This window comes from Apium graveolens, chromosome 4 (genome assembly GCF_009905375.1).
Source record: "Apium graveolens cultivar Ventura chromosome 4, ASM990537v1, whole genome shotgun sequence".
NCBI classification, from domain to species: Eukaryota; Viridiplantae; Streptophyta; class Magnoliopsida; order Apiales; family Apiaceae; genus Apium; species Apium graveolens.
The window spans coordinates 129,194,594-129,216,784 of record NC_133650.1 but is presented as its reverse complement, the minus strand read 5'-3'; the positions used below and the strand labels follow the sequence as shown (position 1 = coordinate 129,216,784).

Here is a 22,191-nt window from a genome sequence, read left to right as displayed (position 1 = left end):
ACTCCATATCTTGAAGTACATATATACATCTCCAAACCAACGCATCCTACTTCAAGCTTCCAACTCCTTGACACTCCAGGCTTATTCAGATAGCGATTGGGCAGCTTGTCCTATGTCTTGACGCTTGGTTACAGGATACATTCTTTTATTTGGTAACTCACCAATTTCTTGGAAATCAAAGAAACATGCTACTATTTCTCGCTCTTCATCCGAGTCTGAATATCGAACAATGGCTTCTGCTGCTACAGGAGTTACTTGGACAGTTCGTTTACTTGAAGAAATGGGAATTACTGATTTAAAACATGTTACTCTTCACTGCAATAATCAATCTGCGATTCATATTGTCAAGAACCCCGTTTTTTATGAGCAAACAAAATATATCGATATCGATTGTCACTTTACACGGGAAAAAGTCCTTGATGGCTTGCTGCAATTGTCTTATCTTCCTACTTACAATCAACTCGCAGATGCATTTAAAAAGATTTTACCTTTTACCTCAATTCCAACAACTAATCTCCAAGTTGGGCATGTATTCTACACCTCCCAACTTGAGAGGGTAATAACAATACACAATCTTGTAATGCAATGACATCTACAAGTACTAAACTGTTGGAAGATAATGGAGCACGAAGACTCATTACTTATTTAAGCTTACAATTGTGTACATATAGAGTGGTACCGCTTTGCATAAGTTAGTTAGAAATTGATAAAATTGGAAAGTGGCAGTTGTATAGTTGCCTAGTTTTTGTATATAAGATATAGATGCTAGAATAGAGAACACAATAATTACACACACTGAATAACAAACTCGGATCTGTATAGTTCTTTTCTTCCTCATTAAGCTATAAGAGTACAACTTTTTCTTAATATTCATTTCATTCTGGTGAATATCTTGGATAGATTTGCAAAACTTAAAATCAATAAACTCTTTCTCAACAGATCCAACACCAAATAAACCCATTATAACTTAACAAAAATATAACAAAACACTCCAAAAGTAGAGACACAACACACTTCAAGAGAAGAGACAAACAAAAACCAAAAAATTAAATTTTTATTGTAAGGAAATTAACGAGAACAAAGAACATGAAGGAGTTGTAAATTTTCATAAAAGAACAAATCTTAGGAGAGAAGGCAGCTAGATGCAATGCAATTATTAAACGTATTCTAATCATGTTTATCTCCCATACGTAGTTTATTGTTACTTAGTTCTAAAAGTTGGTGATTAGCAGTCGATTAATTGTCACACAGTAACCAAATCGACTCAATTATGCAAAATTGGGCCAACAATCATATTTTTACAAAAAAATAGTGAACAAATGATAAAATCCATTAAGTTAATGTTGATATAATAGGAAAGATGAATGATAATTAACATTTAAAAATTAGAATTTAAATAAAAAATTGAAAAAAAATTCAATTCTTTCTATATAATTTACTATTTTAGACAACTCAATTGTGACAACCTCAACCCCGGGGTCAGGAGTTGACGTCACCAGTAACAATATTCACAACATAACATTATCCAACTCAACATTATTATATAAACACAACCCCTTTTTCCAAAATCTTTTCCAGGTTTAAGTATGACTTATGTTACAACCATCACAAAACCAACTTACTAAAGACAATCCAAACAATACTATCTTTGTTCAGCAACTCAACAGACCCGCTTGGGTCCAACACAACTACCTCAGAGGAGCCTGACACGGAAGGAACTGGAACTCGGCCCTGACTACCACGGGAGAATCCCCTAGGCATCTACAATACATATATAAAACATTTTGCAAGGGTGAGCAATAAATTGCTCAGCAGTAACACTATATGAATAATAATAAAAAACAGTTTATGATAAATAGTTATAGGAACAGAAATCATAACTTGCTAGAAAACAAGTAAAACATGTGTGAACTGGATATCAAAACTAGCATGCTCTGTAAAACCAAATCAACAGTTGTGTGCTGTGCATAAATACCAGAGTTCAATTTTAGCATGCTACTTTCATTTTCAAATCTTCCGTCCCATCGCAGGACCCATAAAACCATTTGTCCCGTTATGGGGACCTAAAATCATTTGTTCCGTTACGGGAACCATAAAACTTGTCCCATCATAAGACCTATAAAACTTATCCCATCACAGGACCTATAAAACTTGTTCCTCTCCGAGAACCTCAAAATCACTTGCTCAAATATAATAGTATTGGATGATCCCTGGTGAGATAGCTGATCAGGCTATCTTTATAGGATAACTCTATCTTGGCTATCCTATGAAAACTTGTTCCGTAACTCAGAGACTAGCTAGGTCCCTGTCATGCTGGGCTGGTGGTTATAATAGGGTGCGCAACCACTTCGCCTCTTACGCTATCTTCCAGGCCGTTACGGGCCTCCTGCGCACACTCATCCAATTATCTGATCATTTTTATCCAGTTTTCCAAATCACTTACCTATCTCTTGTCAAAACAATCATATCACAACACACTTCCAAAACATTTTCATTTATTTCAAAATTTAGAGATAGGCAATTTAGAGATAGGCATTTTCAGAAGATACTTTTCCCCCAAAACACAAGTTAATAAAACCATTTGAATACATGGGATACATAACTTAAAACGTTCTGTTCCAGTACGTAATTTAAATCAACAATTATTCATATATACTGAACCGTAAAAGATTTGTTCAGGGGTACTTGCCTTGTAGAGCTTTACAAATATTATCGATTGACCTTGAACCGACACGGATGCTCAGGCTTTAACGTCTAACCACTAGATTACCCTGGATTCGTCTTCAACACTCAGGTCCTTCGATTGGAACCTTACTGAGTTTGTCGACTGTCTACTAGGCTATCTTTAGACCAACGCCAACTCTTGGGCTTTCCGACTAGAACCTACAAGGTCGAAACACCTTAAGTTAGACATTCGATTATACTTGACATATCCTCGCTAACAATCTACCCGTACGTTAAAAAAAACCCGACTCGTAGCATACTCAATATTATAATACACGTATCAATTAGGGTTCACGTCCTCGAAAGTCGGTTCGGTGTTCGTATCCATAAAATACGTAAACTCGTCATTGTACATAATTAGGGTTATTGGTTTTGGCAAAATATCTCACCATAACATATAATCAGGTTTCGTATAAAATATATGTTCATATATTCATATATATTCGCTCGACGTCCCAATATTTACCGGATACACTCCCGTATTTCCGTAATTAGATTTTATGGAAATCGGGCAGCACCCCCTTTATATATCGGGTAACCCGTCGAACATCTCGACGTCAAATCAATCACAACCACATTCAAACCAACTACAATCCAATTCCCAACCACCGATTTCGATTCACAATATCAATTCGCAAATTCACAAACACCAATTAAAACAATTATCAGTTAATACTCGCATTATTACATTTTAATTCATATTTTATATTTTTAATTTTTAAATCATAGGACTCAGAAAATACTCATCATAGTCCACTGTACGCTCGTAAAAATTCATCGCGGACGGCGGCAAAATTTATTGGTACCCAATTTTATTCGGGTTTTCTAATAAATTTCTCCAATAAAATACAATTTTAACTTCGCAAATATAGAATGATTTCAACAAAAATAGTTGCAGAAAATCGGGAAATTGCGAAACCCACACCACACGCACACGCGCGTGGGTGGCCAGAAGGAAACAAATTTTACAGGACCGGAAAAGGAAGCCAACAAGCGTTAACAACAACACAACACACTGAACAAAACGATCTGCAAACAGAGAAGACAACGCGCAGCCGCGCTGCCAAAAAGTACAGGCCACCTCACCGGAATTCATCCCGGCGGCAACCGGAAGGACAAAAAAACCCGCAGCACAACACACCGATCTGATTGATACACACATAATTGTGTATGTGTATATACAACAACGAATATGCATATGGCTGAACTAATTAAATGAAAAGAAACAAAACCACAGCCGAAGTAACTCACCTCAGAGAGGGAGAAATTAGGATATGTAGAGAGATTAGGAAGAGAGAGACTGAGACCGAGAGATTGCAAGGAAAAGAAAGAGGTCACACAGATAAGTTGAGGTGGGGTGAAACGGGTTTAACCCAATTAGCAGCCTGTCCCCCTTATTTTTTTTCGCTATATCGGAACAACTCTCAATCCAAATATCGCAAATTTGAGAATTTAACGAGAGTTTAGCCGATAAAATACTTTGGGACTCACGAAAATAGTTTTGAAAATCCCAAGGTGAATAAAACTAGTAATATTTAAATTGTTTATAATTTTTTTTACCGATTCTTGAAATACAACTCGTATCCGTATTTATCGATTAAACGAAACGACACACGGGTCGAACTAAATCCTACAATTTCCAAAATAATTTTTAAAATTCCTGAAATATTTCAAACTTACTAATATACAAATTTCATAATTTTTAAAATATTTCTGAATTTAATATTAAATTACAGTAAAATATAATCAGAAAATTATCCAGGACTAAGTAATTAATGAATTATTGATTTCTAAATTTTATAAATTCCTAAAAATAATAAATAAATAAAATTGTAAAGCGATAAAATAATTTTAGAGAAATTCCAAATATTTATGGAAATAAATTTTGAACAAAATCAACTTTAATCATAAAACAAATAACACAACGTCTCAGCTAATTACACAAACGATACTCGAACACCAATAATCACACATAACTAATAAAATATTAACAAAAATAATTTCCAACTGACAGAACCCATACACATAATTTATTTATTTAATTATTTAGTAATTACACATTTAAATATTACAGAAATGTACGAGTCGTTATATCAATCACGAACTTTCTTAATGGAAAGATGTCTATATTGATCATATTTTCTTCCCTCGTTTCCAATCATATCATATATATATATAATTGGTGTAAAATAGTTAAAATGGTTTGCTAATTAGGAGCATATTTGTTAATTATTATTAATATTTTAAGTTTTAAGTAGACCAATTTTTTTTAAAAATATTGTTAAATTTCATTCAAAAAAAATTGTTAAATTGTAAATTTTATACCAAAAATTGTGCCTAAGGTTCGAGTATATAGTATAATAAAGTTAGAGTAAAAAATATATATGAAATATAACATTTTTAATTTTAAAATTTAAAAATATGAAATTTTATATAAAAATATAAAAAATGAAAATAACCGGGATTAAGTACCATAATAAGTGGGTTGACACATAAAATAAAAAAAAATATATAATAATATCTATACTATACTATATTATAATAACCGGAATGAGGTATAATTTGATATGTTTTTTTGGTTTGGTTATCCAAGTTTATAACCGTCGGATCTTTTTAATCAAGTGACGAGGGCAGTTAAATCAAAATATTAAAAAAATATATAATACTCAAAGTTTCTAAGTTCAAATCCTGTCACCAACAAATATTTATGTTATTATTTTACACTAATTAAACTCTCAAGTTCGAACCCGTCAACGACAAATATTTATATTAATATTTATATGCTATCCAAGTTTCAGGTTCGAATAACGCCAATAACAAATATTAATATTATTATTAATTTATAAACATATTATTAAGATTAATGGTTCAAATTTTATGAATTATATACTACTCCCTCCATCCCCCTAAATTCTTTACATCGGGGGACGGGGCATCGACACGCACTTTAATGCAATGTAGTTGCATAATTTTTTTAATTTTTTTCCTCTAAACAAAAATATAATGTTTAAACTTTTATACCAAAAAAAGAAAAATTTAAAAATAAATTACAGAAATATACTTTATAATTGTCTTAAAATGCGTGTCATGTAAAAAAAATTGGAAAGAAATGAGGGGGACGGACATAGTATTTAATATTAACTAAAAGAATTTATTATAATTTAAAATAATATAGAAAAATTAATGAATATAAAACATGCATTGTGCTGGTATAAAATTAGTACCTAGATATTTAGGTTTCCTCCTTTCTTTTTACTTTCTTTCTTTCTTTCCTGTTTTCACAAATGCTTTTATTTCATTTCTTCTTCGTCTCGCAGAATGAAATATAACATATTCTGGTGTTCTGATTTCCAATATTTACTCTTGAATTCAACACAGGACGCACATTACCCTGGAATTATAATGCACGAGTCATGTTCCACATGTGAACTTAGGTTGGGGTTGAAATTAAGCTTATCGTCTGTTCTGAATAGGTAGCTAGTTTCTGAATTAATAAATAAACTGTTGTTGTAAGCAGTTTCTATCTCTGTGTTTTTACTGAAAGCAACAAGCAAACAGCATAGGAAAGGCACCATACGGGGCGAAAAAGAAAAAGTCAGCTACCATACCAGTGTATTATAAATAGAATGGATCTAGAAAAGTCGGAAGATATAGTTTTGTGATTAATTACGGCTGCCTGTTCCACATGGTAACCCCTTTTCTATTTGTATTTTCACTAACTTTGTTAGATTTTGTCCTCACATGGCATTCTCCCTCTTGTAAATTCTCAACGTTTATATTTAAGAAAAGTACTAGCTTCAGTCGTACAACTATAATCAAAATGCATATAAAATACTAATATATTGTTTCTATTATATGTAGACGAACACGCTAACTATACAATAGAAATGTGTTACACTAATAGCTTGGAGTTTCTTCGCAGTTTATATACCCCAATTCATGACAGGGAGAAGAAGAGCCTTTGTTAGAAGCTCCTATCCGCACATAATTGAAAGAAGCTTTGTTACCAGATTTCTCGGTCAACAAATTTCTCTCATAATCGAAGTTTGTTTCTCTCTCCGCGCTTGAATTATATGTACGTATCTGTTAAGTAAACTGCTTGATTCAACATAAATCTAACATATTGCAGCTGATCATTAGTATGTAGCTATATCCATATGAATACTAACTCATTACCTTGGACTTGATTCGAGTTATATGCTGTCTTATAGGTCAGATCTTAATTATTACCATACATTTTATGAAATTTTAGGGTCTGAAGCAACGGAACCGAATTCAAGGTTCTGTTACATGCGAATACTGTTTTTGTAGGTGATTTATATGAGTTAATGTATTACTGGTAATTATGCTTCTCAATATCTAGCTAATATGTCTAACTAATTTTTAAAGTTTGCAGGCTTTTTCCCCACCTTCTAGCTAGGTAATTAGCTGCCAAGCCAAGTAAATCATTTGATGGATTATTCATCAGCCTACGACTTATCACAGTTCGTAAGTTTTAATATATAGATCTCTATGTTTTATACAACACATAAATGAAAAATTATTATTTCTATAGCTAGGATTAAAAATACAGCAAAAGCAAAAAGCTTATCCTTCTTATACTGCAATTTGCACTACAGAACTTCAAAGTTCTGATTAAACTTTGCCTTAATTCTGGCATGCAGGGAATAGAAGATCCCAACTTTATTCTTCCTAGCAATATCATGAACCCTATATATAATGATGGGGACTTTGTATCTTCTTATCTTGAAAGCAATACAAACTATGAGCCAAGTTTAAATCAGCAGAGCTTGGAAGGTGAAACACTTGTCATTAAGACAGCACTTGTGAAACCTCACAGCTCCAACCAAGTGACAAATACCAATGCCTCTACTTCCACATATACAAATTTCATAGCTTTCGGACATCCTATCTCAAAGCCGCTGGACGAGCATCATGATGATGGTGGCTTAATCCACAGAGAAGCAATGCCTCAACAAATATTTGACTTCTCAAGCAACATGTCAGAAGCTTCAATATATAAGCGTTGTCATGCAGCTGTATGTGGTATTCAGGAGATGAGAATAGAAGATAGTGTCGAACATAAGAGTCCTGTACAAGTTCAAGAGCATGTTGTGGCGGAAAGAAAGAGGAGGCAGAAGTTGAATAAGCTTTTCATAGGCCTTTCAGCTAACATACCGGGCTTAAAGAAGGTACAGTACATGCGATGCATTTGCTTCTTGTGCTCCAAATACTAACAGCATAAATTGTGTCTCTGAAATTGGTATATGTTTCAATTCAAAATTAGAATAATATATTTATGCACAGTCTTTTTCTCCAAAATTTAGAATGTAGAGCCTAAAGAAGATTGAGCGAATTATTAATTATTTTTGGGATATATATGCATGCAAAGTTGCAAATGGTATGAAGAATCAGCTTTGAGTATACAAATGTACATGAAGCTTAATCTGTTTGCAGTTGGATAAGGCGTCAATCCTAAAAGACGCTGTAGAATACATAAAACGACTTCAGGAACGTTCGAAGGCACTTGAGGAGGAAAGCAAGCAGCTAGGAAAACCACCGCATTCCAAAAAGATGAGGATGGCTGAAGATTCTAATAAAAGTGACTACCAATCGAGTGCATTGATCTCCGATATCAAAGCAAGAATTTGTGACGGGGAGATACTTATAAGAATACACTGGAAGAAGCCCAAACAAATGACACTTAAGTTACTAGGTGAATTTGAGAAGCTTCACTTGACTGTCATCAATTGCAGTGTCATTCCATTTGATGAAAGTCACGACATAACCATTATTGCTCAGGTACGTACTAAAATCGAATGCCTTTCATATTGAACTAACATTTGATTTGTTATCTAGAGTGAATTATTGATATTATCCTGCTAAACACAAATAGTTAAATGTTTAAATACATCACAGAACCAATATTAACATCAATCAAACTGTGGACTAGATAATTTACCACTTGACTGAAAAAATTCACTTGTTATGTAGTAAAACACTTGAATTTTCCAAACCACTGGATGACACTTAACCTAATATTGCAATTAGTTTGTAGTTCTTACTAATAATATATTTGTAAACGATCCCACATTTAGAGGATTAGAAGTTCAGAGGCAATATTCATCAGTTTCTTGAATCGGACGCTTAAAATCTTGATTTGAACAATTAAACTTTATAAATTACATATGTCTATCGATTTTTATTCTAATTGTTTATAATTATATAGTTTAAGTATAAAGGAAAGACATTTAAATTTAGAGGGTGATAATGAGACTTTGTCATTGCTAGGGTGCTAGGCTAAACTAAGAATACATCGAGCACTTGATATCTTTCAGTTGCGGGCCTAAAAGTTCAGTTAGTTGAAAACCAAACCTAAAGCCGGTAACATAAAATTAGGGTAATTTATTTATATCATTCCCTTAATTAGTTTTATGATTTCCAAATACTGAACAACATCACATTCCTTTCCCTTCTTCGTTTTCTTCCAATTAAAGATCTATTGGAACCGATCAAGTACATTTGTCGTGCCGTAAAAATAGAAAAACCATAAAACAAACAAAAAATATGTTTACAATATCTAGATTCCGAGTGAGCTACAACTGTTATGAAAAAAACAAAATTAAAATTGTACGTATGATCATCTGTTGATTTAATGGTATCTTAAGGACTACGAATTTGGTCAGAAGCAGAGTTGTATTCTAAAACTCCAAAATTTGTCAAGCTAACATATTTGGAGGTTTATTATCATATACATCAGTGATAGTATATATACTCCAACATATCGAGTGAATCACCTCAAAATTTTTGTACACATTTTATTACTTTAAATATTTTAAAAAGTATTGACAGAAAGAGATGACATTCTGATGGTTACTTTTATATATCTTATTAGAATTCATTTCAGACTATATTGGCCTGTATATATGATTTCAATCAGGTTTTCAGGGTTCAGGGTACATTATATCCCGAATACGTTCATTTAATGACTATATCCATCGTATATATATAGCTGTAACAATATGTGACCAAGAATTATGACACGTCAACCATTCGGTACATTAGAACTAAGTCACCAATATGTATATCAAGCATATGCAAATCTTTTGTATGGTATTAGGCTTGACCAAATATATGTTGGTCAATTTTGATGTATAATATCTGTATATTTCCTTCTCAGCATTGTATCTTTCCCCACGAGGGCTAATACAATGAAGCGTTTATATATATAAAAAAAACTCCTATTTACATGCATATTAACATATTTCTTCCATATGACTTGCAGGGAGACGATGAGTGCGACACTCCGAAGAAAGAGCTCATGGAAAAGGTAAAATCAGCTGTTCTAAAGCTCATGTGATCCGCAAGTCCTGTTGAATGCATGCATCATGCATGTTGATGTGTTGATGAAGAGGTGCAATTAAAAGCAAGCTATACATACGTATAGGATATGTGGAGGTCGTGTAATTTTCGTTCGTGTGCGTTTCCAATGTATATAGCTGTATGTATTCATACGCATGCAGACATTAAAAACTAGACCTAAATAAGTTTTTAATTTGTATTTCTATAATAAATTTTAGAAAATTATTAAAAAATTCACTCTTTTTAATTTTTTTACCATTTTATTATTTTCTGAAAATATTAATAAAAATACGATTTGTAATAAAAAGTAAGCTCATGCAACTTAAAATTATATTTTTTAATGAAAGATAATTGCATTATCTTTGATTGTATTCGAGATTATATTTTTGTTAATTTTAAAATTCTTGTTTTGCAAGAAATACTGAAAAATACTTTTTTCATATAAAAATAAAAAAACGTATATTTGAAAAACCCCCTTTTAAATTTAACTATTTTTTTTCTGTCACTTCAATTTAACTATTTACATATTCATAAATTTAACCTTTATTTAAACACGCATCTAGACCTCGTTATTCAAAATTAACTAGCATTTTACTCATGTCATCCACGGTATGTTTTCATCAATACTAAACTATAAAAAAAAATAATTATATTTAAACATAAAATTACTTTAAAAATAGAAACAAAACTCAAACCTAAACTTTTGAGAATGAGAAACAAAACTCAAACCTAAACTGGGTTTCTCTCGCATGAGAGTCGGCCGCCCTAACTTCACCTAACCCTAGCCGCTCTACCTTCTTTTTCCCCCTTTCTACCCATCTCTATCTCCATATTCATCTTCATCTTCTTCTTTTATTCACTTTTTCTTTAATAAAATCGAGATTTGTTTTACAAAACTCGAAAAATCCATTACAGTTTTTCACTTTAGTTTTCAGATCTACTAAGGTAAGAACTTGGATTTTATAATAAAATTCAGTTTTTGGATTCAAAATCTCTGGTCTAACAACATATTACAATTTGGTGTTATTCCGAGATTTTTGAATTTTGGGTTTTTTCGTATTGCTATGTTTAAGTTATTATTTGTGTGTTTGATTGTCTCGCTTTATGCGATGTGTCTCGCTTTGTGCGATGTGGTGGTTGTGTTGAAAATGAATTGGATGGTGTATTGGGAGATTTGGATATCTCGCATCAACAACACTTTCGGCAGGTCTATAGCTGGTGTCCGGCAGGTAGATAGCTGGGGTGCGTTTGGAACGGTGATGAAAATCACATGTACTCACCTCTCACAAAAAATATTTGTTCATAAGGCCTCTAAACTCCGTTGTTGCATCTAAGTCCTCTGAACATTGCCATATCAATCGAATTAATGTGAGGGTCAATTGTGAAGCTACTGTTTTCGGGGGAGATGCGTGCTGGATTGTCCGGGAAACCATTACCTTCATTTTTAATTTTCAGAATATTTGTATTCAGTTTGTTAAGCAATCCGGAAACAAAATGGCTAATTATTTAGCTCTATTTGTTTTTCAACCTGGTTGCATGATCAGTTGGGGATTTGTCCCGATTGAATCTCTTTCAAGTCATTAATGAAATCTGCTTTAAATTTGGCAAAAAAAAAATTACTTTAAAAATCTATATTAGGAGACCATATATTATTATTATTATTATTATTATTATTATTATTATTATTATTATTGAGAAGTATGGTCATTGCATTACAGGAAAATATATTGTCCATTTAACATATACTCGTGCAAGTCACTATTATGGCATGTTTCCTTGTTACTTTTAAACATCTTTAAAAGTACTACTCTTGAAATCGAGAAAAATATATATTAATCTATTGAATTAATTATTATTTTATTAATATAATAATATTTTATTATTTTATCGATAAAATAATATTTTATTATTCTACCAAATTTTTGTGTTTATTTATTATAAATTAATTACTTGGTGAAATAAATGAAGTTATCAAAAAATTAAATGAAATTATCTTTAATTTACGATATAAAAATGTGAAGGATGTTAATCATTTCTTAAATTATCAATGAATCATATACACATGACGAAATCATTCACCTGATAATAAATACTAATGAAAGGACTAATCTTTAATTAGACGATGTTAATGTCATTCGAAGCATGTCATCAAAGGTATTTAAGAAAATATTTTAAGCAATCAACACTTTGAAAACACTAATAAAACATACAAGAAGATATTTATGCTTTACATAAATTAAAGGATAAGGTTAATTTTGACTTTGGTGGAAAGAAGAAACAAGCAAATGCAAATTCATATTAAAAATAAGTAAATATTGTAACTCATATAAAATATATATATAATTTTGAAATTGTTACTTTTGTTATGGATTAAAAACTAAGGTATATAACTGCTGTATTTATTATTAAGGAACGTGAGTTTCGAGACTCGATTTGACTACTCGATTTGACTGCTCTTGTGTTTCGTGACTCGATCTGCCTTAACAAAATGCCTACGTACCTTGCTGATTGTCAAGGATCAAGTCAAAAAACGTAGTTCTGATTTGTGGGGTGAGGCCCCTTATATAGTTAGTTGTTGGGAGTCCTTGAATTGGACTTGGGTTAGGAGACTTGGTGAACAAGTCTCAGAATTAGAATGGACTTTGGAGTCCTAGGAAGTAGGAAGCTGATTCCTTATCCTACCAGGTTTCTTGGAGGACAATCTACAAGGATTTATATCTCCACCAGGACTTATCTTAATAGTGGTTTTTCTCCCTTATTAATTAATTACGAAATTAATTAATATTTAGGGTTTTGGGCCTTCTTTGTTCCATCAGGCCTGATCTGGTCCATCAGGCCTGATCAATGTGTTAACCTTTTTGGTCTGAATGTCATACATCTTCTTATTGGGCTCCGTGACCCAAGTCATGTGTAATTAATGCAACTTTAACCACATAATCAAGATTTATTTATTCCCTATCATTTGCCCCCCAACTTTTGGGAAACAGTGACTAGGTTTTGCAGAAGTTAAGTTCATTTGTTCCCTTACAGGGTATCACTTTTGCGTAGAGTGTGGAGCGACCTACACATTTACAATGATTTACTTTTATCCCTATTATTTAAGAATTATCTTAATTTCCAGGAATTTTCCTTGAATTCTGGGGTTATTCCTTTAATTTTCTGGATTTTTCCCTTAATTCTGGGAACTTTTCATTAATTTTTTGGACTTTCCCTTAATTCTGGGATTTATCCTTAATTTTCTGGATTTTCCCCTTAATTCTGGGATTTTTCCTTGATTTTCTTGATTTTTTCCTTTAATTCTGGATATATTCCTTATTTTCTGAAAATATTTTCATTTTTCAGAAAATATTTTAAGGAATTTCCTTTAATTTTGGGATTTTCCTTGATTTTCTGTATTTTTTCCTTTAATTCTGGATTTATTCCTAATTTTCTGAAAATATTTTCATTTTTCAGAAAATATTTTAAGGAATTTCCTTTAATTTTCTGGATTTTTCTTTCTTTTTTTTTCTCTTTTTATTACACCTGGTTCGACCAGGAATCCTGTTCAACCAGGATCCTGGTCGAATTAGCCTCTACTGTGCCCTGGTCGACAGAAATTTGAGCAGGATTTTTCGAGCTCAACTCCTGGTCGAATTTCAACCAGGATTTATATATATATATATATATTTAGGAACATTTTGGTCAGGATCAATATTTTTGACCGAATTAACCTCCTTTTCTAGCCTTGGTCGAAGCTGTTTCGAGTAGGATTCATTCGATTAGGATCCTTGCTTACTTCCTGGTCGACAAATTCTCTTGGTGTTAGGATTCTTCGATCAAAATCCTGACCAATTTTAGTGGGCTTTAACCGGGGCCCATTTTTTTCAACTGGGCTTTCTTTGGTTTATCCCTTAATTGGGCTTTAACTTGGGCCCAATTTTTTAACTGGGATTTCTTTGGTTTATCCCTTAATTAGGCTTTAACTTGGGCCCATTTTTACGACTGGGCTTTCTTTGGTCCATCCCTTAATCGGGCTTTAAATTGGGCCCATTTTTTCAACTGAGCTTTCCTTTTTCAGGCCGAAAGATTTTTCTGGATTTTGTGGATCCTTCCAGAATTTAAAGATTTTTCTGGATTTTGTGGATCCTTCCAGAGTTTTCTTAAAAAACATAAATTTTATATTTTCTCAAAATCCTCTAAACTGTTCTAGATCCTTCCAGAGTGTTCTATTCTTGGGCCCAAATGGGCTTTTCTAGGCTCAATTAGCCTTCCTTTTGGCTATATAAGAGTGAAGTATGGGGGTGTGATTTCACACTTCTCATTTCCACTCTCCACAACTTCCTACAACCTTCTACTCTCCTCTCTCCAGCCTTCAAAACTCCTCAATCTCTAGGGATTTTCCGGCCTTCCTCCAAGTTTTCAAGTCTTCCCTACTCTCCATTAATGGCAGAAAAGGTGCTGAGAGAGCAGCCAAGATTGCCTCGGTTTCAAAACGAGGTAAGGATATCGAGATCCACTCTTCTTACATGTCTCTGATAGATATGATCAACACTAGGGGGATGAATATCCCTCCACTGCACATCTTGATTCTTTTAATAATTGCAACACTTGGCACAACATAGATTATGATAAGTTAAATGCTCGTTATAACGTTCGTCCTCCCCTTAGGCTAGTTCCTGTTTCTGGTGGCGACCGTACTTGCCACTGGAAACCCGATACTCTTTTTATTTACACAGATGCCCTTGATGCTGGGTTTAGGTTTCCTTTTCATCCCTTCATTCCTTCGTTCTAGCTGATTTACAAATTAACCCATGTTAGCTTCCTCCAAACGCTTGGAGGAACATTTTATGTTTTATGGTTTGCTGTAGTAGGGAAGGTTTTCCCCTATTCGTAGTTATTTTTAGGAAAGTTTTTCAATGTTACAACAGTTCTTCTGGTAATTGTGGTTGGGTCTATGTTAAACAAAGGCCCAAGTGTAAGCATATCTTTAACAGCGCCTCCATTCCCGATAATAACCAAAATTGGAGGAATAGTTTTGTCGGGTTAAGGTGGGAGAATGGCGACTGGGGCACACTCTTCAGATCCATTCACTTAACCCCCGAGGAAACTATCATTTATAATGAGCTTACTCGGGATGACGGTACTACTACCAGCTGGACTCTTTTAGAAGAGTTCTCCCTCATCCATGTGGGGCTATCCTCTGTATCTCAACAATGTATTTTTCTTCCCTTCTCAATTTTATTTCATTTCATGCATTATTGACACCACTTATTTTGTTTTTTTTTATCTTGTTTTGCAGCTGCTAAGGAGATCAACGAGGATAATGTGCCTCCCGTTAAGGAGACTGCCAGGATGAAGAAGGCTCGTCTTGCGGGGCTTAGATACTCGAGGAAAGGCTACGGAGCCTAGCTTCCTACGGAAGCACAAGGAACCCATGGTGGAGGTTCCAGCTGAGGGAGCTGAGGGCCACAGTGCCCCTATCAATACTGCTGCTCCTGTCCCTGCTGCTACGGGTGTCTTTCAGCCTCTCTAGGGATTCCGCCGAGGGGATACCGTGGTTGGATCTACAAAGCACGCCTGGGATTTGTCTTACCACGACGTAACTCCCAAGGACTTCATCGATGTGGTGGCTACTCCTAACTTGGAGAGGATCAAGCTCATGGGAGCTCAGTCCTTAGCCTCGATATGATTATTTCTTGGAATTTATCTTTCTTACTTGTAGCATTCACTTGCCTTACACCTTTGTTTATTATTTCATTTCAGTCTAACGCCTATTTTCAAGGCGCTGTGAGGCAAGCCGAATCATGGAAGAGGGCTTCTGACAAAGCAGCCGACAACGCCCTCAAGAGGCAACAGAAGAAGTATGCTGCTCTAGAGAGGAAGTTCAAGCGTAAGGAGGAAGAGCTCGGAGAGTCTAACGCTGAGCTGGTGGTGCTTCGGGCCGAGAAAGATAAGGCGATTGATAACTATCTGGACTCGGAGGAGTTTACCCAGTCCATGAGGGTAAGGGACGACTCAGTCTTTCCTGGATTTTTTAGGACTGGTTGGGACACGACCCTTGGGACCGTGAACAAGACTTGTCCTGATATTAACCCGACGGACTATGTCTGCCCTGATGACGAGGCTTTGCTGCAGAGGTTTCGTACCCGAGTAGTTGTCTCAGATCTTATCCCTCAGGACCCGCTTCCTCCTCCTCCCGAGTCATCTTCCATGCCTGCTGAGGATGACAACTCTTCCTCCTCCGATACGACAGAGACTTTGAGCGAGAGCGGAGGAGATGATGATATGGATGCCGAGGGCACCTCTGCTCCTTATAGCTTTTCCAGCCCTGCACGGCTTATCTATTTTATCTTGTCTTCGAGACTTTATTTATCAGACTTTGTATTATTTATTTGAACTTATTTTATTTATCAAACTTTATGCTTTCATCTCATGCACTTAGTTTACTTGTTTTGTTGTTGGAATTTAAAACATATTTTGAAAACTTTCTGAATTTCACAAATTGTTGGGATTCATCCCTTACACCAGTCTTAATAAATCTCAAAACAAAACTAAAATATGTAAATCCTAAGCAAGAAAAGCTTCAAGGTGCTTTCCAACCTACTTGTCATATTGACAAGTGAGAATCGCGCTCAACCGTTTCACACATAGTAAATCTTCAGGTTTTGTGCATGCCAAGTTCTCGGGACTTCAAAACCATCCATAGTCTCTAGCTTGTAAGTTCCTCTACCTTGAACACTCTTAACCTTGTACGACCCTTCCCAATTCGGGGCAAGTTTCCCTTTCTGCCCTACACTAGAAGCTTCCACCTTCCTCAAGACTAAGTCACCTTGTTTGAAGAACCTTTCCTTAACCCTTAGGTTATAGTAGAATGAAGCCTTTTTCTGATATTCCACTATCTTCGTATGTGCCTCATCTCGTACTTCATCAATTAGATCCAGGGCTAACCTTTGCCCTTCCTCATTTTCCTCAGCATTGAAAGCTTGAATCCTGGGGGAGGAATGTGATATCTCTACAGGAACAACTGCTTCTGCTCCATATGCTAACATGAAGGGAGTTGCTCCAGTCGTGACTCTACAGGTAGTCCTATAGGCCCATAGTATTGGGAGTATTTCATCCACCCAGTTATTCCTTGTCTTCTCGATCTTCTTCTTAAGTCCATCCAGGATTATCCGATTCGCAACTTCCGCATGCCCATTGGCTTGCGGGTGAGCCACAGAGGTGAATCATAAGTCAATTTCATTCTCCTCACAATACTTCTTGAATTCCTCATTGTTGAACTGTGTTCCATTGTCAGTGACCAGGATGCGAGGAATTCCATACCGGCACATCATATTTTCCCACAGGAATTGTGCAACCTGCTTAGTTATGATTTTGGCCAAAGGCTTGGCTTCAATCCACTTAGTAAAATAAGTGGAACTAAGGTATATAACTGCCGTATTTATGGATTAAAAACTAAGGTATATAACTGCTGTATTTATTACTAAGGAACGTGAGCTTCGAGGCTTGATTTGACTGCTCTTGTGTTTCGTGACTCGATCTGCCTTAACAAGATGCCTACGTACCTTGATGATTGTCAAGGATCAAGTCAAAAAATATAGTTCTGATTTGTGGGGTGAGGCCCCTTATATAGATGTTGGGAGTCCTTGAATTGGACTTGGGTTAGGAGACTTGGTGAGCAAGTCTCAGAATTAAAATGGACTTTGGAGTCCTAGGAAGTAGGAAGTTGATTCCTTATCCTACCAGGTTCCTTGGAGAACAATCTACAAGGATTTATATCTCCACTAGGACTTATCTTAATAGTTGTTTTTCTCCCTTATTAAGTAATTACGAAATTAATTAATATTCAGGATTTTGGGCCTTCTTTGTTCCATCAGGCCTGATCTGGTCCATCAGGCCTGATCAATGTGTTAACCTTTTTGATCTGAATGTCATACATCTTCTTATTGGGCTCCGTGACCCAAGTCATGTGTAATTAATGCAACTTTAACCACATAATCATGATTTATTTATTCCCTATCAATTTTATATATTAATTGTGCCTTTAATATTTTTCTAATTTTTTATTATCTTATGATTTTAGCGAAAATATTATTTTACACCGTTAGCCCAAGTTGGGATCGAAACAATTTAAGTATTTATTATTTAAGCGAGATTATAAATTTATCCAATATTATTTAATTGAGATTTAACTGTACATGCTTTGAAAATTTTAAAAAGAAAAATGAATGACATACACCAATATTTAATTAAAGATCTCAGATTAATCACATACATTTTATACTACACCCTGCATGCGAGAAACAATTCAAACTTTAGCTTGCCTTATTTAAATAAAGCAAAATTTATATATCATGAATTTAGATAGAACTTGTTTATATCTAAACTTATTAAGTTCAAAATAATTCACACACAAATAAACTTATCAAATATCTCAATTCATGTACAATTTTAATTATATGTTCATTAAGTTATAAAGATTAAAAAATTAGGCTCTTCTCTTTATATAATGTTCTATAATGATCAGTTATAATTATTATAAAAGAGATGTATTAACACTACATGCATGCATGCAATTAAATTAAATTTAACTTCAAAAAATTTATTTCAATAGTATGTTTTTTGTTTTAATTAAATTTAGTAGAGTGATTTTCTAGAAAATATTTAAAAAAATCAATTGATACGAATGGAAATTAATCCGTAAATTGATCACCTCACAAAGGCGTTCAAAGTGCTCAGACACCACAAGATGATGTTAAACTCTATTAAGTACATCTTTGATGTTGGGTTTGGAAAATGTTTGGGTCATATGGTCTCGAAGAGAGGAGTCGAGGCAAATCCCGATAAAATAAAAGCCATCCTAGATATGATGCTGCAACACTCCAAAAAGGACGTTCAGAAATTGCATGGGAGAATTGCGGTCTTGGGGAGGTTCATCTCCAAGTCGGGAGACAAGTGCCTACCTTTTTTAAAACTTTGAAGAAGGTAAAGAATTTTGAGTGGACTGCTAAAAGATAAGAGGCCTTTAAATAGCTAAATAAATACATGACTGAAGCCCCGCCATTTGCCAAACGAAGTCTAGAAGACATCCATTACCTGGACCTTGCGGTCTCTGAGAAGACGGTGAGCGCCGTTTTGGTTAAGGAAAAAAGAATGTTCAAAAGCCTGTCTATTATGTAAGCAAAATGCTCCACGGAGCCGAGTTGAACTACTCCACCACCGAAAATTTGCACTCGCCCTTATAATAGCCTCGAGGAAGCTACAACCATACTTCCAGGAACATACACTATGCCATAAGTGCACATAGGAAATCCCCCACTATGTAGTCGTGTAAGGCCTAAATAGTGTTGTATAAGGTAATAGGCAATACCAGGACAACGTTGCCAATACGGGCATGGTCGTAGATCCCTACATCAACGAATTATGCAACACCAATAAGTGTTGCATTATGCCTCTTTTGCAACAACAAAGACATAAAATAGCAAAAGCACTTGGTGTTGCATAAAAAAGAAGCCACATCACCACAATGTCTTACATGGCAAGTGACACGTCATTTTTCCAGGTCATCAGTGGTCCCCACCTTGTAACGTCAGCAAAATGCCACGTCAGCAGTGTGCCCTGCTTTAACTCGTCAGCAAAGTGGGACCCACATTGCCACTCAGCTATGTGCCCATGTTGCCGTATCAGTATGGGCCCCGCATTGCCACGTTAGTAGTGAGCCCCACTGTGTGTAATGCAACACTATTTTTTTAATACACAATATTGATTTTAGTCATATGCAATACCAATTTTAGTCATTTGCATCACCAATATTGTGATTTGCAACACCATATTTTGTAATCGCAACACCATTCAAATGCAACACTATAAAAATAAAAAAGTTAGATATAATTGTTTTATTTTTACATGATTCCTGCCAAATAAGGTATCCAATATGAAACCCAACAAGCATCCAACAAATTTTAAAAATTACTAAACAAAAATAAACAGGGCACATACACCCAATTCCAACTTTCAAAGTATTAAAATCTAGTTGAAGCTAAAATCATATACGACCACCAAAGTGGTAAGATCTCTAATATAACTAGACGACACCAAAAACTTCAAGGTCTTCATTGTCCCCATTTATAGTTGTTCCTACTAAAGAACTAAAATTTGATTACTAATAACAATTAACACAAGATATTTAGAAATATTTGGGAAAAGCCAAGGAACTAGCATAAATAATTGCCTTGAACATATTTTATCAAGACTGTAACTCACAAATCCTGCAATGAAATAGAGAATAACAAATTTAGTTTGAGAAATCATTTTGAAACACATGCATATAAAGACTTGGATAATAAAACTATGCCAGATGTAATGCGTGTGGTGTGACAAGAGATACATCAAATTAGTTCAGTGTCAATGGCCTGCCATACTAGATTATTAAAAGTACTAGTAGCATCTTTACACAACTTCACCAATATTCTTTTTAGTCTTCCTAAAATAAAAATTAAAATAAAAAGAACTCATAGAAGGCTAATTAAGCAATCGATTTACATTAAGTGCAGGTAATTTTCTAGTCAATTTGATTGGTGTTCTAGGAGTTCATGTATAATATTGTGTTCTAGAAACTAATATTACAAGATATTTAAAAATTGAAAAAGAAATTGAAACCATCACTAATATACGCACACATAAAGGTTCAATATGTAAACATACGCTTGAACTTGTTTAAATTTTGGGCGTATGCCTGCCACCATAGCAAACAACTATTGGTCGTCCCATCTTATCCAGGCCTTCATAAAATGGTTGTTGTCTGCAAGTTGATTTGAGATGTCTGATACAGATATAGATATAGAGCCATCAGGGATGAATTCTTTTTTCCATTTAAGATACATTGAAAGTAGATTTATGGCTTTTCCAATATCCTGATTACAAGCATAACCAATTAGTCCCCCAACAAGCATAGTCGAGACTCAATTAGTCAATAACAAATTATTTGAATCAGTCATTCAACAAACATTCACCAACATAATCTTATTACAAAAAATACTACTTTAAGAAGTACAAAAATATACTAAAAACTCTTGACAAACACGAAAACACACATAGTTAGAGATAAATATATATACAAAAATGTAAAACACACAAAAAACTGAAATTACACAAAAGCCTACATAATAGCACACATAATTTTTGGGATCGAATAAACCCAAATTTGTAAACCTTGATAAAAAAAGGCCCAAAAAATATAATAAAATTACCTGCAATCGAAAGCTCAAAGTTAAATCAAAATCCCTAAATTACCTGCAATCGAAAGTCCAAAGTTAAATCAAAAGACTCAAATAAGTATAAAATGAAGTTTATAAATGAGAAATATTTTCGTATAATTTTAAGATTTAGGGCCCAAATTTGAGAGTACAAACTAAATCGAAGCCCCAATGTTTGGAATCATTACCTTTTTTATGCAAGAATATAAGTCTTGTCAAGGAGTGCATACATGTTGGATCTTTTGTCAAAGCATCCCATCAACATGTTAGACAACTTGCACATAAATACAACCCCAATTCCTAATCTCATCAAAACGGATAATTATCATTTGAGTATAGCTTGTAAACTCATAAATCTAAAAAACCTCACATGGATATTTTATCAAACATGTGGGTTTCATAAAAAAATACAGTAAAAATTAAAAAATATGGAAAAGGAGAGCGACAATAATTGCAACTTTGGTAGCAGTTGCGAGCTCCTTGTCATTAGACATAGACCTTGATGAAGAAGGGTTTAATTGGGGTTCTTTAAAGGAACAAAAAGGATGTGGATTTTGCGTAAATGGTTCTTGAAAGTATACAGTCTATCTCAAATTAAAGATATATTGATAATTTGATATTATGAGGGATGATGAAAATAATTGAGGGAGAAGAAGAATCGACAATGAATTAAAAATATTGAGAGAGAGAGAGAAGGATATAGTTGAGAAGAGGATAAGAGAGCAGAAGAGGATAAGAGAGCAGCTAAATGAAAAGTTGAAATTGGCGCAAAAAAGTTTTAGCGGGATTTTACCCGCCTAAGCATCTTGTTTAGATGTATATTATTTTTCTTATTTATTTGAAATAAAACAGTCAAGACCGAAGTTTTTAT

General features: G+C 34.2%; 1 protein-coding gene and 1 long non-coding RNA gene across 2 annotated transcripts; one reads left to right on the top strand and one right to left on the bottom strand.

Moving 5' to 3' along the window:
* Positions 1-1,443: 1,443 nt before the first annotated feature.
* On the bottom strand, positions 1,444-4,141 carry LOC141716899 (uncharacterized). Its single transcript, XR_012573424.1, has 3 exons — positions 3,976-4,141; positions 2,690-2,883; positions 1,444-1,761 (listed from the first exon to the last, which is right to left on the bottom strand). It is a non-coding gene; the product is annotated as an uncharacterized LOC141716899 (long non-coding RNA).
* Positions 4,142-7,662: 3,521 nt separating this feature from the next.
* On the top strand, positions 7,663-10,210 carry LOC141716898 (transcription factor bHLH25-like). Its single transcript, XM_074519060.1, has 3 exons — positions 7,663-7,916; positions 8,182-8,526; positions 10,010-10,210. Exons 1-3 carry the CDS (start codon positions 7,692-7,694, stop codon positions 10,082-10,084), a joined length of 645 nt encoding a protein of 214 aa, XP_074375161.1. The 5' UTR covers positions 7,663-7,691; the 3' UTR covers positions 10,085-10,210.
* The last annotated feature ends 11,981 nt before the right edge of the window (positions 10,211-22,191 follow it).

Excerpts from the sequence above, each read along its gene's own strand:
- LOC141716898 (XM_074519060.1), top strand. The coding sequence starts at position 7,692 with ATGCCTCAACAAATATTTGACTTCTCAAGCAACATGTCAGAAGCTTCA. Across the intron at positions 7,917-8,181 it reads ACATACCGGGCTTAAAGAAG|TTGGATAAGGCGTCAATCCT; the intron begins GTACAGTACATG and ends ATCTGTTTGCAG. Across the intron at positions 8,527-10,009 it reads ACATAACCATTATTGCTCAG|GGAGACGATGAGTGCGACAC; the intron begins GTACGTACTAAA and ends TATGACTTGCAG.